The sequence below is a fragment of the Myotis daubentonii genome, chromosome 18, assembly GCF_963259705.1.
Source record: "Myotis daubentonii chromosome 18, mMyoDau2.1, whole genome shotgun sequence".
Classification (NCBI taxonomy): Eukaryota; Metazoa; Chordata; class Mammalia; order Chiroptera; family Vespertilionidae; genus Myotis; species Myotis daubentonii.
In genome coordinates this window covers 24,224,711-24,240,401 of record NC_081857.1, presented here as the reverse complement: position 1 = coordinate 24,240,401, position 15,691 = coordinate 24,224,711, and the positions used below count along the sequence as shown (strand labels likewise).

The following is a 15,691-nucleotide window of genomic DNA, read 5'->3' as shown; positions in this document are numbered from 1 at the left end:
AAAACATTTTTTTTGCAACCTAGAAGTACAACTTTCTTAAGAAATTAAATGTATTTAAATATTCTTGAAAAATATATTTTGTAGAAAGTAATTCTGCCCTGAAATAAAATTTAGTTAGTTGTAGGCCATTCTCCTTTATCTACATCAAACCTTTTTCTTCCTAATACAATACCTGGTTTAGCTAAATGTCTTTTGAGCATATACTGCATGTGATCACTAAGAACATTAAGATATAACCCGGCTGGCATGGCTTGGTGGTTGAGCATCAAGCTATGAACCAGGTGGTCATGGTTTGATTCCCAGTTAGAGCACATGCCCAGGTTGTGGGCTTGATCCCCAGTGTGGGGCATGCAGGAGGCAGCTGATCAATTATTCTCTCTCATCATTAATGTTTCTATCTCTCTCTCTCCCTCCCTTTCCCTCTGAAATCAATAAAAATATATATTAAAAAGAAAAAGAAAAAGAAGATACAGTGTATACTCTGGAGAAATTTCCAGTTTTATTGAATAGATATAGAGACAAAGTTTTAATGGCTGTAACACAGGGATACACAAAATGCTATGGGTACATAGGAGAAACATTATGTCAGTATGACACTGTCCTATCAGTGACATTTCCATTACTACCTGAAATGCTTGTTTCCTTTAGTGATCGATGCAAGGCTAAGCAAAAAAATAAAATGCATATCACATATCAATTTATATTTTAAACATTAAAAAAAACTCACCTGTGTGTACATAAACATAAAGAATTATATAGAACACCAAGGTGGGAAAAAAAACTGCTATGAAAACTTACCCCATCTGGCAGTGCCCTCCAGCACACAGCACTAACAAATTCATTTGTATCATCTTCTTTTCGGTCTTTGTCAAGAACACTTTTAACTGTATCAAACTTAAACGTTAGCAAAGTCTTAGAAAGTCCTTTATAGTACAGGTAAAGAGAGTTGTTCTCGCTTCCTAAAAAAAATTAAAAAATAATTTTTTAGAATGGGATAATTCAGAGCTAGGACAGCACATTCATAAGATAATTTATACCTCAGAGTTTAAACTCCAAGACTAAATATCTTTTATGGTTAATTTTGAAAGAACAGAGCATGGGACTTTTTGGGAATCATGTCAGAAAAGAATTCATAGGAAAAACTACACTTTACTAATCTAAAGACATAATCACTGTTAAATGATTTAACATTGGGAATTCTAAGGCTGAAATTACCACATGAAAATCATTTCTAGGAAAGGTCTCCAGAAGAATAAAAACACTGTTAATATGCATGAATCTTTAATTACATTTACAACAATTTCATCTAGAGAGAAAAAAGAAAGTTAATGCACCTGTGAAGGCAAATTTTAATAACCTAAAAAACTTATTTCCCAATCCCTAATGAAGGCATTACTCTATTAGGTAAGCAGTCTAGAAACCTACATTTTTGAGCAGTCTATGAGAAGTTGGATAATTATGCAGAGACTTGCTTTGGCAGGGTTTAGGTTCACATACATGTGGAGAGAGTCAATTTTACTCAATAAAGGCCAAGTCATTTGAAGGTATTGATGAAAGTTCATTTCTTCAGGCATTAGATATATTATAAAGTTAAATAATACTAAATTTGATTTTTCTACTTCTGATTTAAAAATGTATACTGAATATAAACTATATTCAAAGCTTAATTGTACCTGCAGAGGTGGAATACTGTAAATAGTTGAATGATCTATATAAAGTAGTTTATCTTACTGAAATAATATGCAGATACAGTTATTTACCAAAAAGTAATTATATAAATTACCATTAAAAAAAAGCCCCAGAAGATCAGATAAAGACTACCCAAATAGACTGCTTAATGAAGAGAACACTTTATAGGGGAAAATAAATAACAAGCTCAAGAACACAAATAACGTCTCCAAAATTAGGATATTAGCAAACATTAATATTTTCTCTTTTACTTCATATCTATAGAAATTATGTTATAATGGAGAACAACCAAAAACATATTTAAAAATATTATGCTATTTCATGTGGTTAGGATTTGCTAGTGTTCCGTAGAGAAGGGAAGGACTAATGCAGTCCAATCTGAGGATTAATTAATATATTCCACTATAGTGGAATACATATAGTTCCACTGAATGCATTTTGGTGACAGATACCTGTTAAAAAAGTTTAGGAAAAGATGGTTTCACATACCACAAGCTATGTAATCACCATTGGAAGCGAGGCCTACAAAGTTTTTTTCATTGATATGACCCTTGAAGGAACGTAGACAGTATGGTTTCCCTACATTCCACAGTTTTAACTGGCTGTCTGTTGAGCTAAAATAAACACAAAAAGTTAGAGCATATTTAAGATGTCGTGGCATGAAACTCATCACTACTAATTAGAGGCACTCTAGTTTGGTGGTTAAAAATGCAGAATCTGAAACCAGACTGTTAGGATGCTCAGTATGCTGATAATTTGTTTTTGACCTTGGGAAAGTTATACAACCTCTCTGGCCTGCTTTTTTTTCATCATTTAAATGTGAAATATAATGATTCTTACACTATAAAATTTATAAGATGTTATGAATCTTATATTTTAAAAATTAAATTAATTCATTTAAAATGTTTTCAATAGTCCATGGGCATTAATAAACATTAGTCATTGGTAACATCATACCACCACCATCAAAACACAATTGTTCCACTTGTTTTGATTTACCTTTCAACTCTTGAATTGTATTAGTATACTGAATATAAACTATATTCAAAGCTTAATTGTACCTGCAGAGGTGGAATACTGTAAATAGTTGAATGATCTATATAAAGTAGTTTATCTTACTGAAATAATATGCAGACACAGTTATTTACCAAAAAGTAATTATATAAATCACTGGTAATTATTATATAGAGACAGTCTGGGACTTAAAACTACATGTTTTTTCTCTTTCTGTTAAAAAATTGGATCATAACATGTACATTATTTTGTAAACTGATTCTCCACCATTCATAAATTTGTGTTACATTGTTGTCTGTAAAATAACTCATTTCTGTACCTTTATTAATGACTACATAATAAATCTTTTTATTTACTCTAACATTCATAGACTAGACCACCATGGTAAGTATTTTACATACATTATTTTATTTAAAGATTAGTACTATTATTTAGAGATGAACAAACTGAGATTCAGGAGGTTGAGGACATTTTCAAGGTACCACAGTTAGTAAACAGTAGAGTCAAGACTGAATCTTTATTTCAGAGGCCAAATGCCATCAAACTCTTGAAATACTTCTCTATTGCTTCTCATCATTTTTCAACATAACATCTATTCTTCAGTATTGATGTTGTCTTAAATTTTTTTTTTGTTCAATAGTGTTGCAGTGAATATCCCTTTATATATATATGAACACACACACATTTTTAAACTGGCCAACAATTCAGAGGTTGCAACAATGTGTGTATTTTAATTTTACTTTTCAATATTTCTAAATATACTTGTGAATAAATTTATTCTAAATACTTCTAAACTCCAAAATGTGCAAGAGAAAAGTCATCTTGATTTATAATATCAACCCATCCTGTGTTTTTAACTCTATATTTAGATTGGTCAAAGATTTGGACCAATCTTTTCTTTAGGTAGTACTAGAAAAGTGGGAGTAGGATACTTTTTGACTTGTAACTACTTAATTCATATTTGTGAACCAATGACCTATACTACTTGCCCTTCTAAAGCTCAGTTCCTACTTTCTTTTGTTCCCTTCTTTGTAACTCAATTCAAATTGCCAAATTCTTATCGAGGGCAACCGGCATGAAGGTAGATGTGGTGAGAAATACCAAGCAGAAATCCGTGGCATTAAAAATCTCCTGAGAGATTAGAAGCTAAGTGAAGAAAAGAAAACAATATATCATTTACCTTGATAATAATAGATATGAAAAAGAAAGAACTAAAGAATGGGTATTTACTAGGTTAATATAAAATGAAGAGAACTATAAAATGGATCACAGAAAGAAGGAACTGCTTCTGTTAGCAGAAAAACTTTGTCAACAATATTTTGGCAGATGAGATTTATGTATCTGGTTGACCTCTTAAAAGACAACTAAAAGCTATACTATGACTCTCTAGGTCAGAAGCTTCTAAAAGGATATTTGTTGGGTATAAGTATTCATAGTTGGAAAGTTCTCTTCAAAGCACATGTAAAACTCACCATGAAATCATAAGGAGATCAAATAACATATAATCAAAAGTCAATCAAATATAACTTGAAATAAATACACTACAGTACTGCAATGTAGATATATATAGAATAACATTAGTTGAATTAAACAAAACACTTCGCATTTTATTCCCTCAACTATGTGTCTCTTCTTATGGAGAAGCAGTGGCTGAAACTCAATCTGAAGTTCAAATATTTAAGGGGGAGACATTAAAAATTAGTATAATCAGGATTTTATTCACAACTAACATATTAAAGTGAGTAATACAGATCAGAATATGCATGCATTTTAATCAGATGTTATAAAAAATTAATTTAAAAGTACACATACCACCACAGTGTTATTATTTATATATATATGCAGGGGTAACATTACAAAATGGTAAAGGATGACAGAGCTGTGTTCAGTTCAACCTCTGAAAAGAGTAATACTCACGCAGAGACAATTTCCTCACCACTCACAAACTTTGCATAAGAAACAGCTTTTCGGTGTCCTTTGAATACCATAATTGGCTGTTTAGTGTTACGAAGATCATAGTAGTGGACACAGTGATCTAAAACAAAACAAAACAGAGAAAAAATGCAGTAAATGAAGAAATAGAAAGCAAAGTTAATTTTAATTGGTTTTGGTTTTTTTCATCAAATGTTTCACAGATACTGGTAATGTCAACCTGTTAATAGCCAGAATATGAAGGGCTATGACTCAAAATGATTAGATAGATATAACAGGTTTTCTTTTATGAATCTAAGAAAATAAGGTTGCATTAAAAAATTAAACATATGGGAATGTCAGTGTGAAAGAGAGTTCCACTGACAATTCCTGTGATCCTGGCTCCAGAAATAGAGAATTAAAGGTTCAAAATAACTGGAAATTTAAAAATAAATCTCTAAATTTTGATGGCTTTATTAAAAAGGTAATATAAATATTTTGACATTCTGGCTAAACATAATGCTATATAATTTTATATATCCTACATTTGCTTTTGTAAAAACACTTTCTTGAGAGACACTACATAAAAATTTTAAGTACAATATTCAGTGATTTTCACTAAATTTACCCAGTGGTGCAACCATCACCATAAATGTTTTAGAACGTTTTCCTCATCCAGTAAGATCTCTCAAGCCCATCTATCAACCATTGCCCTATGTAATCACTATACCTACCGATCTAAAAATTTGTCTTTTCTGGACAATTTATATAAATGGAATCATTATAATACTTGGTTCCCCTGCATGGTTTCTTACACTTCACATAATGTATTTTAAGTTCATCCATGTTTTAACATGTGTCAGCAGCGTATTCATTTTTATTGTGGAAGAGTATCCACTGTATGGATATACCAATTTTGTTTATCCACTTACCAGTAGATAGATATTTGCTTCCCCTTTTTTTTTTTTGGTTATCATGTATAATGCTGCTATCAACAATCACATTCAAGTCTTTCTGTGGCCATATGTTCAGGTATTGAGGAGCTACCTATAAAATGTAATTACTGGGAAATGTAATAATTTTGTGTTTAACTTTTAAAGAAACTGACAAACTATTGACTGTACCATTTTACAACACGTGATTGTTTTGGGTTTGTTTCTGGGCGCTCACGTTGTTCCACTGGGCAGACTACACTTTGAGTAACAAGGTTGTAGAGCATATTTATTATTTTCTTATTTACTTGAAAGCGTTTTTCATGTATTCTGAATATGTGTCCTAAATATCTCACCCCAATTAATGACTTTTTAAAAATTATTTATTCCAGGTGTTATTTGATGAACCAAAGTATTATCCTATCTAATAAAAGAGAAAAATGGTAATTGGCGTACGACGATACCCTTTTCATTGGCTAATCAGGGCTATATGCAAATTAACTGCCAACTATGATTGGCAGTTAACTGCCAACTATGATTGGCAGTTAACTGCCAACAAGATGGCGGTTAATTTGCATATGTAGGCACAATGCAGGGAGGCGAAAGGGAAAGCAGGAAGAAGCCCCCTGCCACTGACAGTGATCGGTAACCCAGGGGGGAGCTAAGAGCTGGGGGGCAGGGCAAAGGCGGCCCTGGGGCCGCCTTTGCCCTGCCCCCCAGCCATGATGGGAGAATCAGGCGCCTTTGCCGCCCTGGCCAGTGATAGCAGGAAGTAGGGGTGGAGCCAGTGATGGGAGCTGGGCACGGTCGAAGCTGGCAGTCCCGGGAGCTAGGGGTCCCTTGCCTGGGCCTAAAGCGGAGCCCACGATCGCGGGGCCGCTGCAGCTGCGGGTCCCCGCTGCCCGAGCCGGACGCCTCAGCCAGAGGCGTTAGGCCTGGGCAGGGGCGGAGCCTGCAACCGCGGGGAGCTGGGGGTCCCCTGTCCAAGCCTGACACTTCTGGTGGAGGCGTCAGGCCTGGGCAAGGGGCCGATCCGGTGGTTGGTGATCGGAGGGTGATGAGGGTCAACTCCTCTGGCCGAGGCATCAGGCCTGGGCGGGGGGCGGAGCCAGGGGTTGGGGGGATATGATGGTCCCCTTGCCCAGGCCTGAAGCCTGGGTCAGAGGCGTCAGGCTTGGGCGGGGGGTGGAGCAAGCGATCAGAGGGAGATGGGGGTCCCCTGCCCAGGCATGATTCCTGGGCCAGAGGCCTCAGGCCTGGGCGGGGGCCAGAGCCAGTGATCGGGGGGAGATGGGGGTCCCCTGTCCAAGCCTGACACCTCTGGCGGAGGCGTCAGGCCTGGGCAAGGGGCCGATCCTGCGATTGGAGGGTGATGGGGGTCAACGCCTGAGGGCTCCCAGTATGTAAGAGGGGGCAGGCTGGGCTGAGGGACACTCCCCTCCCCACACACACCCAGTGCACGAATTTCGTGCACCGGGCCCCTAGTATTTTATAATAGCCAAATTTACCCACCTTTCATTTAAAGTTTACAGTTCTGGTATCTTAAAGCATTCCCTGAATCAAGATTGTGAAGATATTCTTTCTTATGCTGTCTTATAAACAGTTTATAGTTTTGCTGCTCATATTTAGGTCATTTGATCATCTGGAATTAGTTTTGTGTATTTCATGAGTTAGAATTACACTGTCGTTTTCCCATACCAATTGTCTAAAAATTCCATATTTTCCAAACTCCTATGCAATATAATCTTTGTCAGGTATCTTCTACTGCACCCAATAAAACTTTTTATTTACTTTTCCTTATCCTTGTTTTAAATGTGTCTCTTATAAAGAATATAGAATTGCATTCTGAACATTTTTAACTAGCCTGTTAATCCCTGCCTTTTATTTGGACCTATTAAATCCATTTCCATTTACTATAATTAGATATATTTGAATTTCTATCTATGAGCTTTTTTTTTTTTTTTAATTAACCCAAGTTTTCTATGCTTCCCCACCTCCCCTTTCTTGTTTGCTTGCTTTTGGATTAGCCAAATATTGTACTCCTTCCCCCTTACCCTAATAACAGTTTGAATTTTGTTCTTTGGTTCTAGTATTTTAATGATTTCCCTTGACATCGTATCATGCATTTCATACTTTCCAAATGTTTGTAGTGATTACTCAATTTTAGTAACAGTTGAGTAAAAGATGCCTGACTTTAAAATATCTCTGCACTTAATATAAATATAAAATTTCTTGTGAAGCTCATTTTTTAAAAGATCTAGCTAGAGTGCTAATTACAGGCTGAAAGGCAAGACAGGCATAAATAGATAAGAGATTTATTGGGTGCTTCAAAGTTGTTTTTAGGTTCTAGCACTCTAAAAAATAGATTTTATTTATTACAAAGTAATAGAATAATTTGTTTTGTGAATACTGGCTTTATGCTTGCCACTTCCATTTGAGTTTACTCAAATTACTTGGAAACTTGAAAATAAAATGTCCTTCACAGTCATACACCCTCATAATCTAGGTAGTATAGATAACTGAAACACATGTTTATGAATGTTGCGATATTAATCAAGATTTATTAAATATTCAGACATTCAATTCATTTAAACATGAAGGAAAAGACATCATCTCCACTGGCAACTGCTGTATAAAAGACAAGGCAGATTTATAAACTTAACAAATTGAAAATGCTTCCCATTACTTAGATAAGACAGGAAAATATAGTAAAAGTCCCCTGAGCAATTACATATCTACCTTACTCAAGTTTCTCCATGTTAACTCTATATTGTGAATTAAATTAGGTACCATAGATCCTTAAACACCAAGGTTTTCAACCTGAAAGGAACTAATTATATTTTGGTGACAGGGATGTTGGGAAAATAAGAGGAAAGTAGAAGGTAGTCCATAAATTGACTGTAGAGGTCTGAAATATTCTAAATTTGAGTTTTGTATAGTACAGATGTTCATCTTTTATAATCCACCCTCGTTTAAAATCATACATATTTCCAAATAAAGAAAACTACTTATTGGCCTCCTCCTCAAGAAATGCTATGTATTTATGGAAAGATACCTTTAAAACTATTAACAGTAGTACCTTTGAGGAGGTAGTTTAATAATGTTTGATCAAGGGGAATTTAAACTTTGTAACAAATGAAAGTTGAGAATGAGGACATAATCTTATACTATTTGTTTAATTAAATATAAACAATTTTAAATGTAGATATTTTTAAGCCGCAAATGTACGATAGCCCAGACAGCTTTACTGAGAATCAAGAAGAACCTTTATAAAAATTATTTTTACTGAATATGTTAAAAAACACACAACATGAGTCACATATAAGAAATATTGAAGCTGATCATGAAAGGCCTACTAGTAGAACAGAAAGCAATATTATCTGTATTTATTCTTTAGGCAATGAGAAGCTTCCAAAAGTATTCAAGTAGGGGAAATAAATTAATAAATCCTCCCAAACCCTTAAAAGGTTACTTTTTTCTTTTGAAGACTAAGAATCATCAAATGCCAAATAACAATTAGAAAGTATGGAAAATGGGAAAACAAATGGTGCTTATGTATGTGAACTGATTAGTGAGAATAACAGAGTTCACAGTAACCAAAATTAAAAATGTTTATTGATAACGCAGTTAAATAGAATATTTCAGAATTCCTGTTTATTTGTTCTAGGGACATTATTTCTTCCCAGTGAATATGTTGTTAACATAAATGCCACTTCTGAAACAGAATAAAACTAATTTTATCTTTGACTTATATCACTAATTTTGGGGCGGGGAGAACTATTATTATTTCAAAGAAAATAACCTTAAAAATACCCATATTTCCTATCTGTTATACTAATTACAACTTTAAAAATTACAAGATGCTTCAAGTTAGCATGCAAGCAACTCTAATATCATATTAAAGCCACAGATTGCTAGTTCTATTTACTTTAGTCTTACAATGCTCTCCCAAATTGGCTTTAGAGAAGATAAACTGGAGGAAAAATGGTTTTCTATCTTTTTCTACACAATAAGAATATGTCCTTGCCAGGTTGATGTGGCTCAGTGGTTGAGTGTCAACCTATGAACCAGGAGGTCACAGGGTTCAATTCCAGATCAGGGCAGATGGTTGGATTGCAGGCTCAATCTCCAGTAGGGAGCGTGCAGGAGGCAGCCAATCAATGATTCTCTCTCATCATTGATGTTTTTGTCTCTCTCTTCCTCTCCCTTACTCTCTAAAATCAATAAAAATATTTTTTAAAAATGTCCTTGTTAAACAAATAACAGACACTTAATAAAGACCTTTACCATTATGTTGAAAATATTATCCTCGCCCTAAATGGTTTGGCTCAGTGGATAGAGCCTCAGCCTATAGACTGAAGGGTCCCAGGTTTGATTCCAGTCAAGGGCACGTACCGTGGTTGCGGGCACATCCCCAGTGGGGGGTGTGCAGGAGGCAGCTGATCGGTGTTTCTCTCTCATGGATGTTTCTGACTATCCCTCTCCCTTCCTTTCTGTAAAAAGTCAATAAAATATAATTTTTAAAAAAAAGCCCTTCTCTTAAAAAAAAAAAAAGGAAGGAAGAAAGAAAATATTATCCTCTCCTTTTGAAAAGCACATTTTGAATAATCTCAGGGTTTAGGAATAGATTTTACATGGTTTATAAAGTCTTTCTCTCAATATTAATCACAAAAAGGTTCTTTAACCTATTATTTTCAAGTGCACTACAACTTAGGATTTGATTTTAACAGAAACGCTTGTGAATTTCTAGTCCATCTTGAGAAACTTTTCATGTAAAAAAAAAAATCAACAACAAAAAGATCAACTAGATGTATAACCCATTCCTAATGTCAAATTCTTCATTACAAATGGTATTTAATAAGCAACCTTGTGAATATAACTCTTGTACTGTTCTCAGTGGTAAAATAAATGGTACAGCTAGAGAGAATGATGTTTTACAGTTTAAAAAGAAACATTTAGATAATAGTCTGCATTTTAAGAAATATTTCAATTCTAAATGAAGATGATTCAACAAGAGTCATTGTTTTCTAGTAGTAAAGATTTTTCTTATGATTAATGGGGCTTCAGTAAGTGGAAAGTACAAATAAAGGCAGTGAGTAAAGTAAGACCTTCTGTTTCATTAATGCCTGTTCTGATATTAACCTATTTCACTGCCAAAAAATAAGTCTTTAATTCATATCAAATCTCATTGTGCTGGCTAGGGTCAATGAAACTCAGCATCCATTTCCCACCACCTTATGCTATTTTTAGCTTATGGAAGATAGAAAGTTAAAAATTATATTGCTCAGATCCCCTTGCAGTTATGCTCCTGGATGTGACTTAGGTTCCACCAGTGGGATGTAAGATTTGAAAGGTAGAGATTTTGTGGTCATTTTGCTTTGGATATTTCTGTTGCAAGCATCATTGTAAAGATGTGGAGGTTCTCTGTTGAAGTGTTCCAGTGTCTAGTCTCTATCTCTGTGGCAGATATAGTGAAAGATTTCTGAGCCCTTGATTACAGCAAGGGCATTTTGATTTCAATAGTTCTAATGGCTGAGAAAGAAATAACAGTTCTTTTAGCCTATCGGTACTCATGGTGAGCTAATAGTCATTACAAAAGGTTCAGCCTACACATCTCCAACCCTTCCAAAACAAGTAAATTTGGGTAAGAGCATATGTGGTGTTCTGGCCTGAAGCACCTTCCCTACCTACACATACAAATACACCTAAGAAACTGACAGATGCCCTAACCGGTTTGGCTCAGTGGATAGAGCGTCGGCCTGCGGACTCAAGGGTCCCAGGTTCGATTCCGGTCAAGGGCATGTACCTTGCTTGGTTGCGGGCACATCCACAGTAGGGAGTGTGCAGGAGGCAGCTGATCGATGTTTCTCTCCCATCGATGTTTCTAACTCTCTATCTCTCTCCCTTCCTCTCTGTAAAAAATCAATAAAATATATTAAAAAAAAGAAAGAAAGAAACTGACAGATATTTAACTGGACTGACCAAGAAAAAAGAGAGAAGACACAAATGATCAGTCAGGAATAAAGGAAGGGACATTAACTGACACTATGGAAATTAAAAAAATTACAAGAGAATGTTATAAACAACTTAATGCCAACAATTTAAAAAAATAAATGTATAAATGTCTAGAAAGACAATAACTATCAAAACCAACTTCAAGAAGAAATAGAAAACCTAAATAGACTTACAGGAAGTACAGAAGCTGAATTCAAAATGTAAAACCTTCCCACAAAGGAAAGTCCAAATCTAGATGGTTTCACTGATGAAGTTTATAAAGGTGAAATAATACCTATCCTTCACAAACTCATTCAGTAAATAAAGAAACACTTTGAAACTCATTCTATGAGGCCATTCGTAATTGGCTATCAAAGCCAGAAAACAGCATAAGAAAAGAAGGCTACAGCAAACCAAATCCAGTAACTTATAAATAGGATCTTAGCTTATGGCTGAGAGATTTTTCTCCTGAATGGAAGGGTGATCTATGGTAAAAAAATAAAATAAAATAAAATAAAAAGGAAAGAAAGAAAGATGCTATATTATTACAATAAAGGACATAAACCACGAGATTATCTTACTAGAGGCAGGAAAAAACATTTCACAAAATCCAACACTCATTCATAATAAATACTCTTAGCTAACCAGTAATACGTGGAAACTTACTTAGTTGATAAAGGTTGTCTACAAAAAACCTACAGCTAATATCCCACTTAACTGTAAAGAAGTAAATGCTTTCTCCCTAAGAAAAGGAAGTCCCTTCTACTACATTCAACATCTCACGTAAGTTTTTAGCTCACACAATAAAGCAAAAAGGCATTAACATAATAAATGAAAAAATAAAAGTGTTTTAATTCACAGATGACACTATCTTAAATGTAGAAAATCTGAAGTAATGCACCATAAAACTATGAGAAAATACAAAAGTAGCAAGACTGCAGTATGTAAAATCAATATACAAAAACTGATTGCATACATTAGCAACAAAAACTCTAAAATTTAAATTAAGAAAACAATTCTATTCACAAAGGACTAAAAGTACTAAAATACTTAAAAATAAATTTAAAAAGAGAAATTTAAGACTTGTATACTGAAAATAGTAAAATAATGATATTAAAAATGGTTAAGAGAATTACAGGTCAATTATTGATATAGATGTAAAAATATCAGCAATGAAATGTAAAAATTTATCAAAAGAATTCCAGCCCTGACCGGTTTGGCTCAGTGGATAGAGCATCAGCCTGTGGACTGAAGGGTCCCGGGTTCGATTCCGGTCAAGGGCATGTACCTTGGTTGTGGGCACATCCTCAGTAGGGAGCGTGCAGGAGGCAGCTGATATGTTTCTCTCTCATCGATGTTTCTAACTCTCTATCCCTCTCCCTTCCTCTCTGTAAAAAATCAATAAATTATATTTAAAAAAAAAAAAGAATTCCACATTAAGCTCAAGCAGGGCTTAATCTAGAGACAAACAAAATTGAATAACAGAAAATGTATAGCATAATTCATTATGTCAACAAATTAAACCAATTGATGCTGAAAAGGTACTTGATAAAGTACTAAAGTTGCTCCTAAGAAATAGTAAAATAATTAATTTGAATTTAGTAAGACTGTTTTCCAAAATTAGATATCCAAAATAGCAAAATACTACTGTGCACTCAATTAAATAGAAGTGGGAAGTAACCATCACTAGTATGATATGATACTGCCTTATAAGAATAGAGTGTAATAAATCATTGGAAAAGAAGAAACACAAACATCATTTCTGGCCACTACCAACTATAAATAGATAATCAAAAAGATTCTACTAAAAAACTCCCAGATTTAGTAAGATAAATATACAAAGTGCCTTGATATGATACAAATATCCAAATACCCACAGTTTTTATCTACTCTTAGCAAACAGTACCTAAAATAAGAATGAAAAATATTTTATTTAAAATAACAAAATTATAGCATACTTAGGAAAAAAATAACCAGAAAGGCCTAGGGCCTAAATGAAGTAAAGTATAAAATTTTACTTTAGAAAAATATCTCATATAAATATGTGGGAAGACACACTACCTTAATAATGTCAATGTTCCCAAAATTAACAAATAAATATAATGTAATTAAGATGAGAATAAAAAGCTTACATGGAAAAGTAAGTGCAAAAATTAACTATGAAAATTTAAAGCAGTGGGGACAAAACTGCCTGCCAGATAGCTGAAACATTTTAAAAGTAGGCTTTCCTTTTCCAGAAAGGAGAACTTTTGAAGATACTCATATCTGGCATTTGTGTTAAAGACTGACAATTATGTCTATTCTTAAATGATGGCCAATGGTTAGTATGTTTATAAAATAGAACTTTAAAATTCAATAAACTATTTTAACTTAATAAAATGTTAATAACTAAACAATGATTGAATTCTATACTATTAGAGCTTTACACATAGCATTTTTCTTTCATAATCCTCATAAGAGCCCCAAAGGGCTATCTCTATTTTAAGAATAAGAAGCTTGGGGAGAAAAGTAAATCAACTTGTTTAAGGCTACATATCAAGCAGTAACAAAACAGAAATTTAAATAAGGGAGAAGTTCAAATGAAAAAGAATAACACTTAATAAAGAAAAAAAGTCTATATAATAAAAATAGGGAATTTTACCCACCCATACATGTTAGTCCATATCCTTCTTGAGTTTAACTATGAAATTATGTCAGTATCCAAGTGAAATAAGTTGAAATAAGGAAAACGTGTAATGACAAATTAAGATTTAAACTGTGCTTTTCTCTTTTAAAAGTGTTAATTGTGCTTATTGTGATATGGTGTTAGCTAATATTAAAAAACACACACACTGATATTATCATTAAAAAAAGAACCAAAGAAATTTCACAATGCAGAAATTAAACTATAGATGTTTACTCTTTTAATAAATATTCAAGGGAAGAAAACAGATATAGAAGACAAAGTAATTAATAGTGACTCCTATAAGTAACCTGCCTGCCCCATAACACTTCTGACAATGAAAAAATAACTTACTAGTAATAATTATATTGGTACAAGTATAAACTTGCACTGACTCAGGCAAACAGACATTCCGTCACCCTAGTTTAAAAAAAATACTTTAGCAAAAAATTCTTTGCTATTATTAAAATAGCAAACATTTTTATGAGTACTTACTATATTAGCAAGCACTCCAAGATACAAGACTTTGTTTTATTCACTGTCCCTAAATAGGTAATTTGTACATAGTAGACACTCAATAAGTAATTGCTGAATTAATTGGTTTCCTATAGGAAAAAAAATTCCTGTGTCTATACAATATAACTGAATAGTTTAAACATCATTATTGACCCAAGTTTTTGAATAAGTAAGCATTAGTTCATGCATAGAAAGACTTAGAGGAACAATGACAAAAATTATCAACAAACTCCTCTCTATGTATTGAATATTAGTGACACTCTCTATGTATTGTATATTAGTGACAAAATACTGAAATGAAGGTACAGCAACAGATGAGTAATGATGGCATACTGCATACTTCTAATTTAGAGTTTAACAATGAAAACACAATTTAAACCTACAAAAAAAGTTACTCATTTTTAAAACTTTTATCTTAGACATGATTCTCAACCAACATCAAATGACCAATCTGCTTGTATTTCTTACCTGCACAGCCGAAAGCTAAATGGTATCTAGAAGAGGGGCTAAATTTAACACAGCACACATTAGCCTTTGCCTCAATGCTTGCCACTGAATTGTCTAGGTTGGTAGACCACAGCTTCACTAAGAATAAAGGAAAATAAAAACAAACAAACAAAAATAAATAATCATTAGCAAATGCTTCTGTAACCTAGAAACAGCTGTTTTGTTTTTTTGGGTTTTTTAGTTAATCTAAAGCATTCTGATTTACTGGGACCAAAAATTTTAAACAACGTAATAATAGAACAGTATATTGAAACCAAGAGAGCTTAGTTTCAAAGTCAGAAAACAAACAGATATTCAATGTAAAATGAGTGGTAACATGATCCCATAACTAAGTTCATTCTAGTGATTTATACTGAGATTTGTAATGATGGGGAGAAGAAAGAAAGCTGACTGATCAGAGCAGGTCAGATCTGAAAGCACAAGCAGAAAGGTGAGCTGTTGTCCTGTGAGGTACTACAGCAACCAT

At 33.7% G+C, this 15,691-nt stretch overlaps 1 protein-coding gene across 5 annotated transcripts in view; it reads right to left on the bottom strand.

Annotated features, from left to right (window-relative positions):
• Positions 1-15,691, bottom strand: part of COP1 (COP1 E3 ubiquitin ligase) — a 104,473-nt gene that overhangs the window by 20,217 nt on the left and 68,565 nt on the right. For all 5 annotated transcript variants that reach the window (XR_009449833.1, XM_059673965.1, XM_059673966.1 and 2 more), the window contains 4 exons: positions 15,187-15,303; positions 4,621-4,738; positions 2,179-2,303; positions 799-959 (listed from right to left, as the gene is read on the bottom strand). Coding sequence is in view for 4 of the 5 variants with exons in the window: in XM_059673965.1 (XP_059529948.1) it covers positions 799-959; positions 2,179-2,303; positions 4,621-4,738; positions 15,187-15,303 (521 nt within the window). In the remaining variant the exon portion in view is untranslated. The remainder of the gene's footprint in view (positions 1-798; positions 960-2,178; positions 2,304-4,620; positions 4,739-15,186; positions 15,304-15,691) is intronic.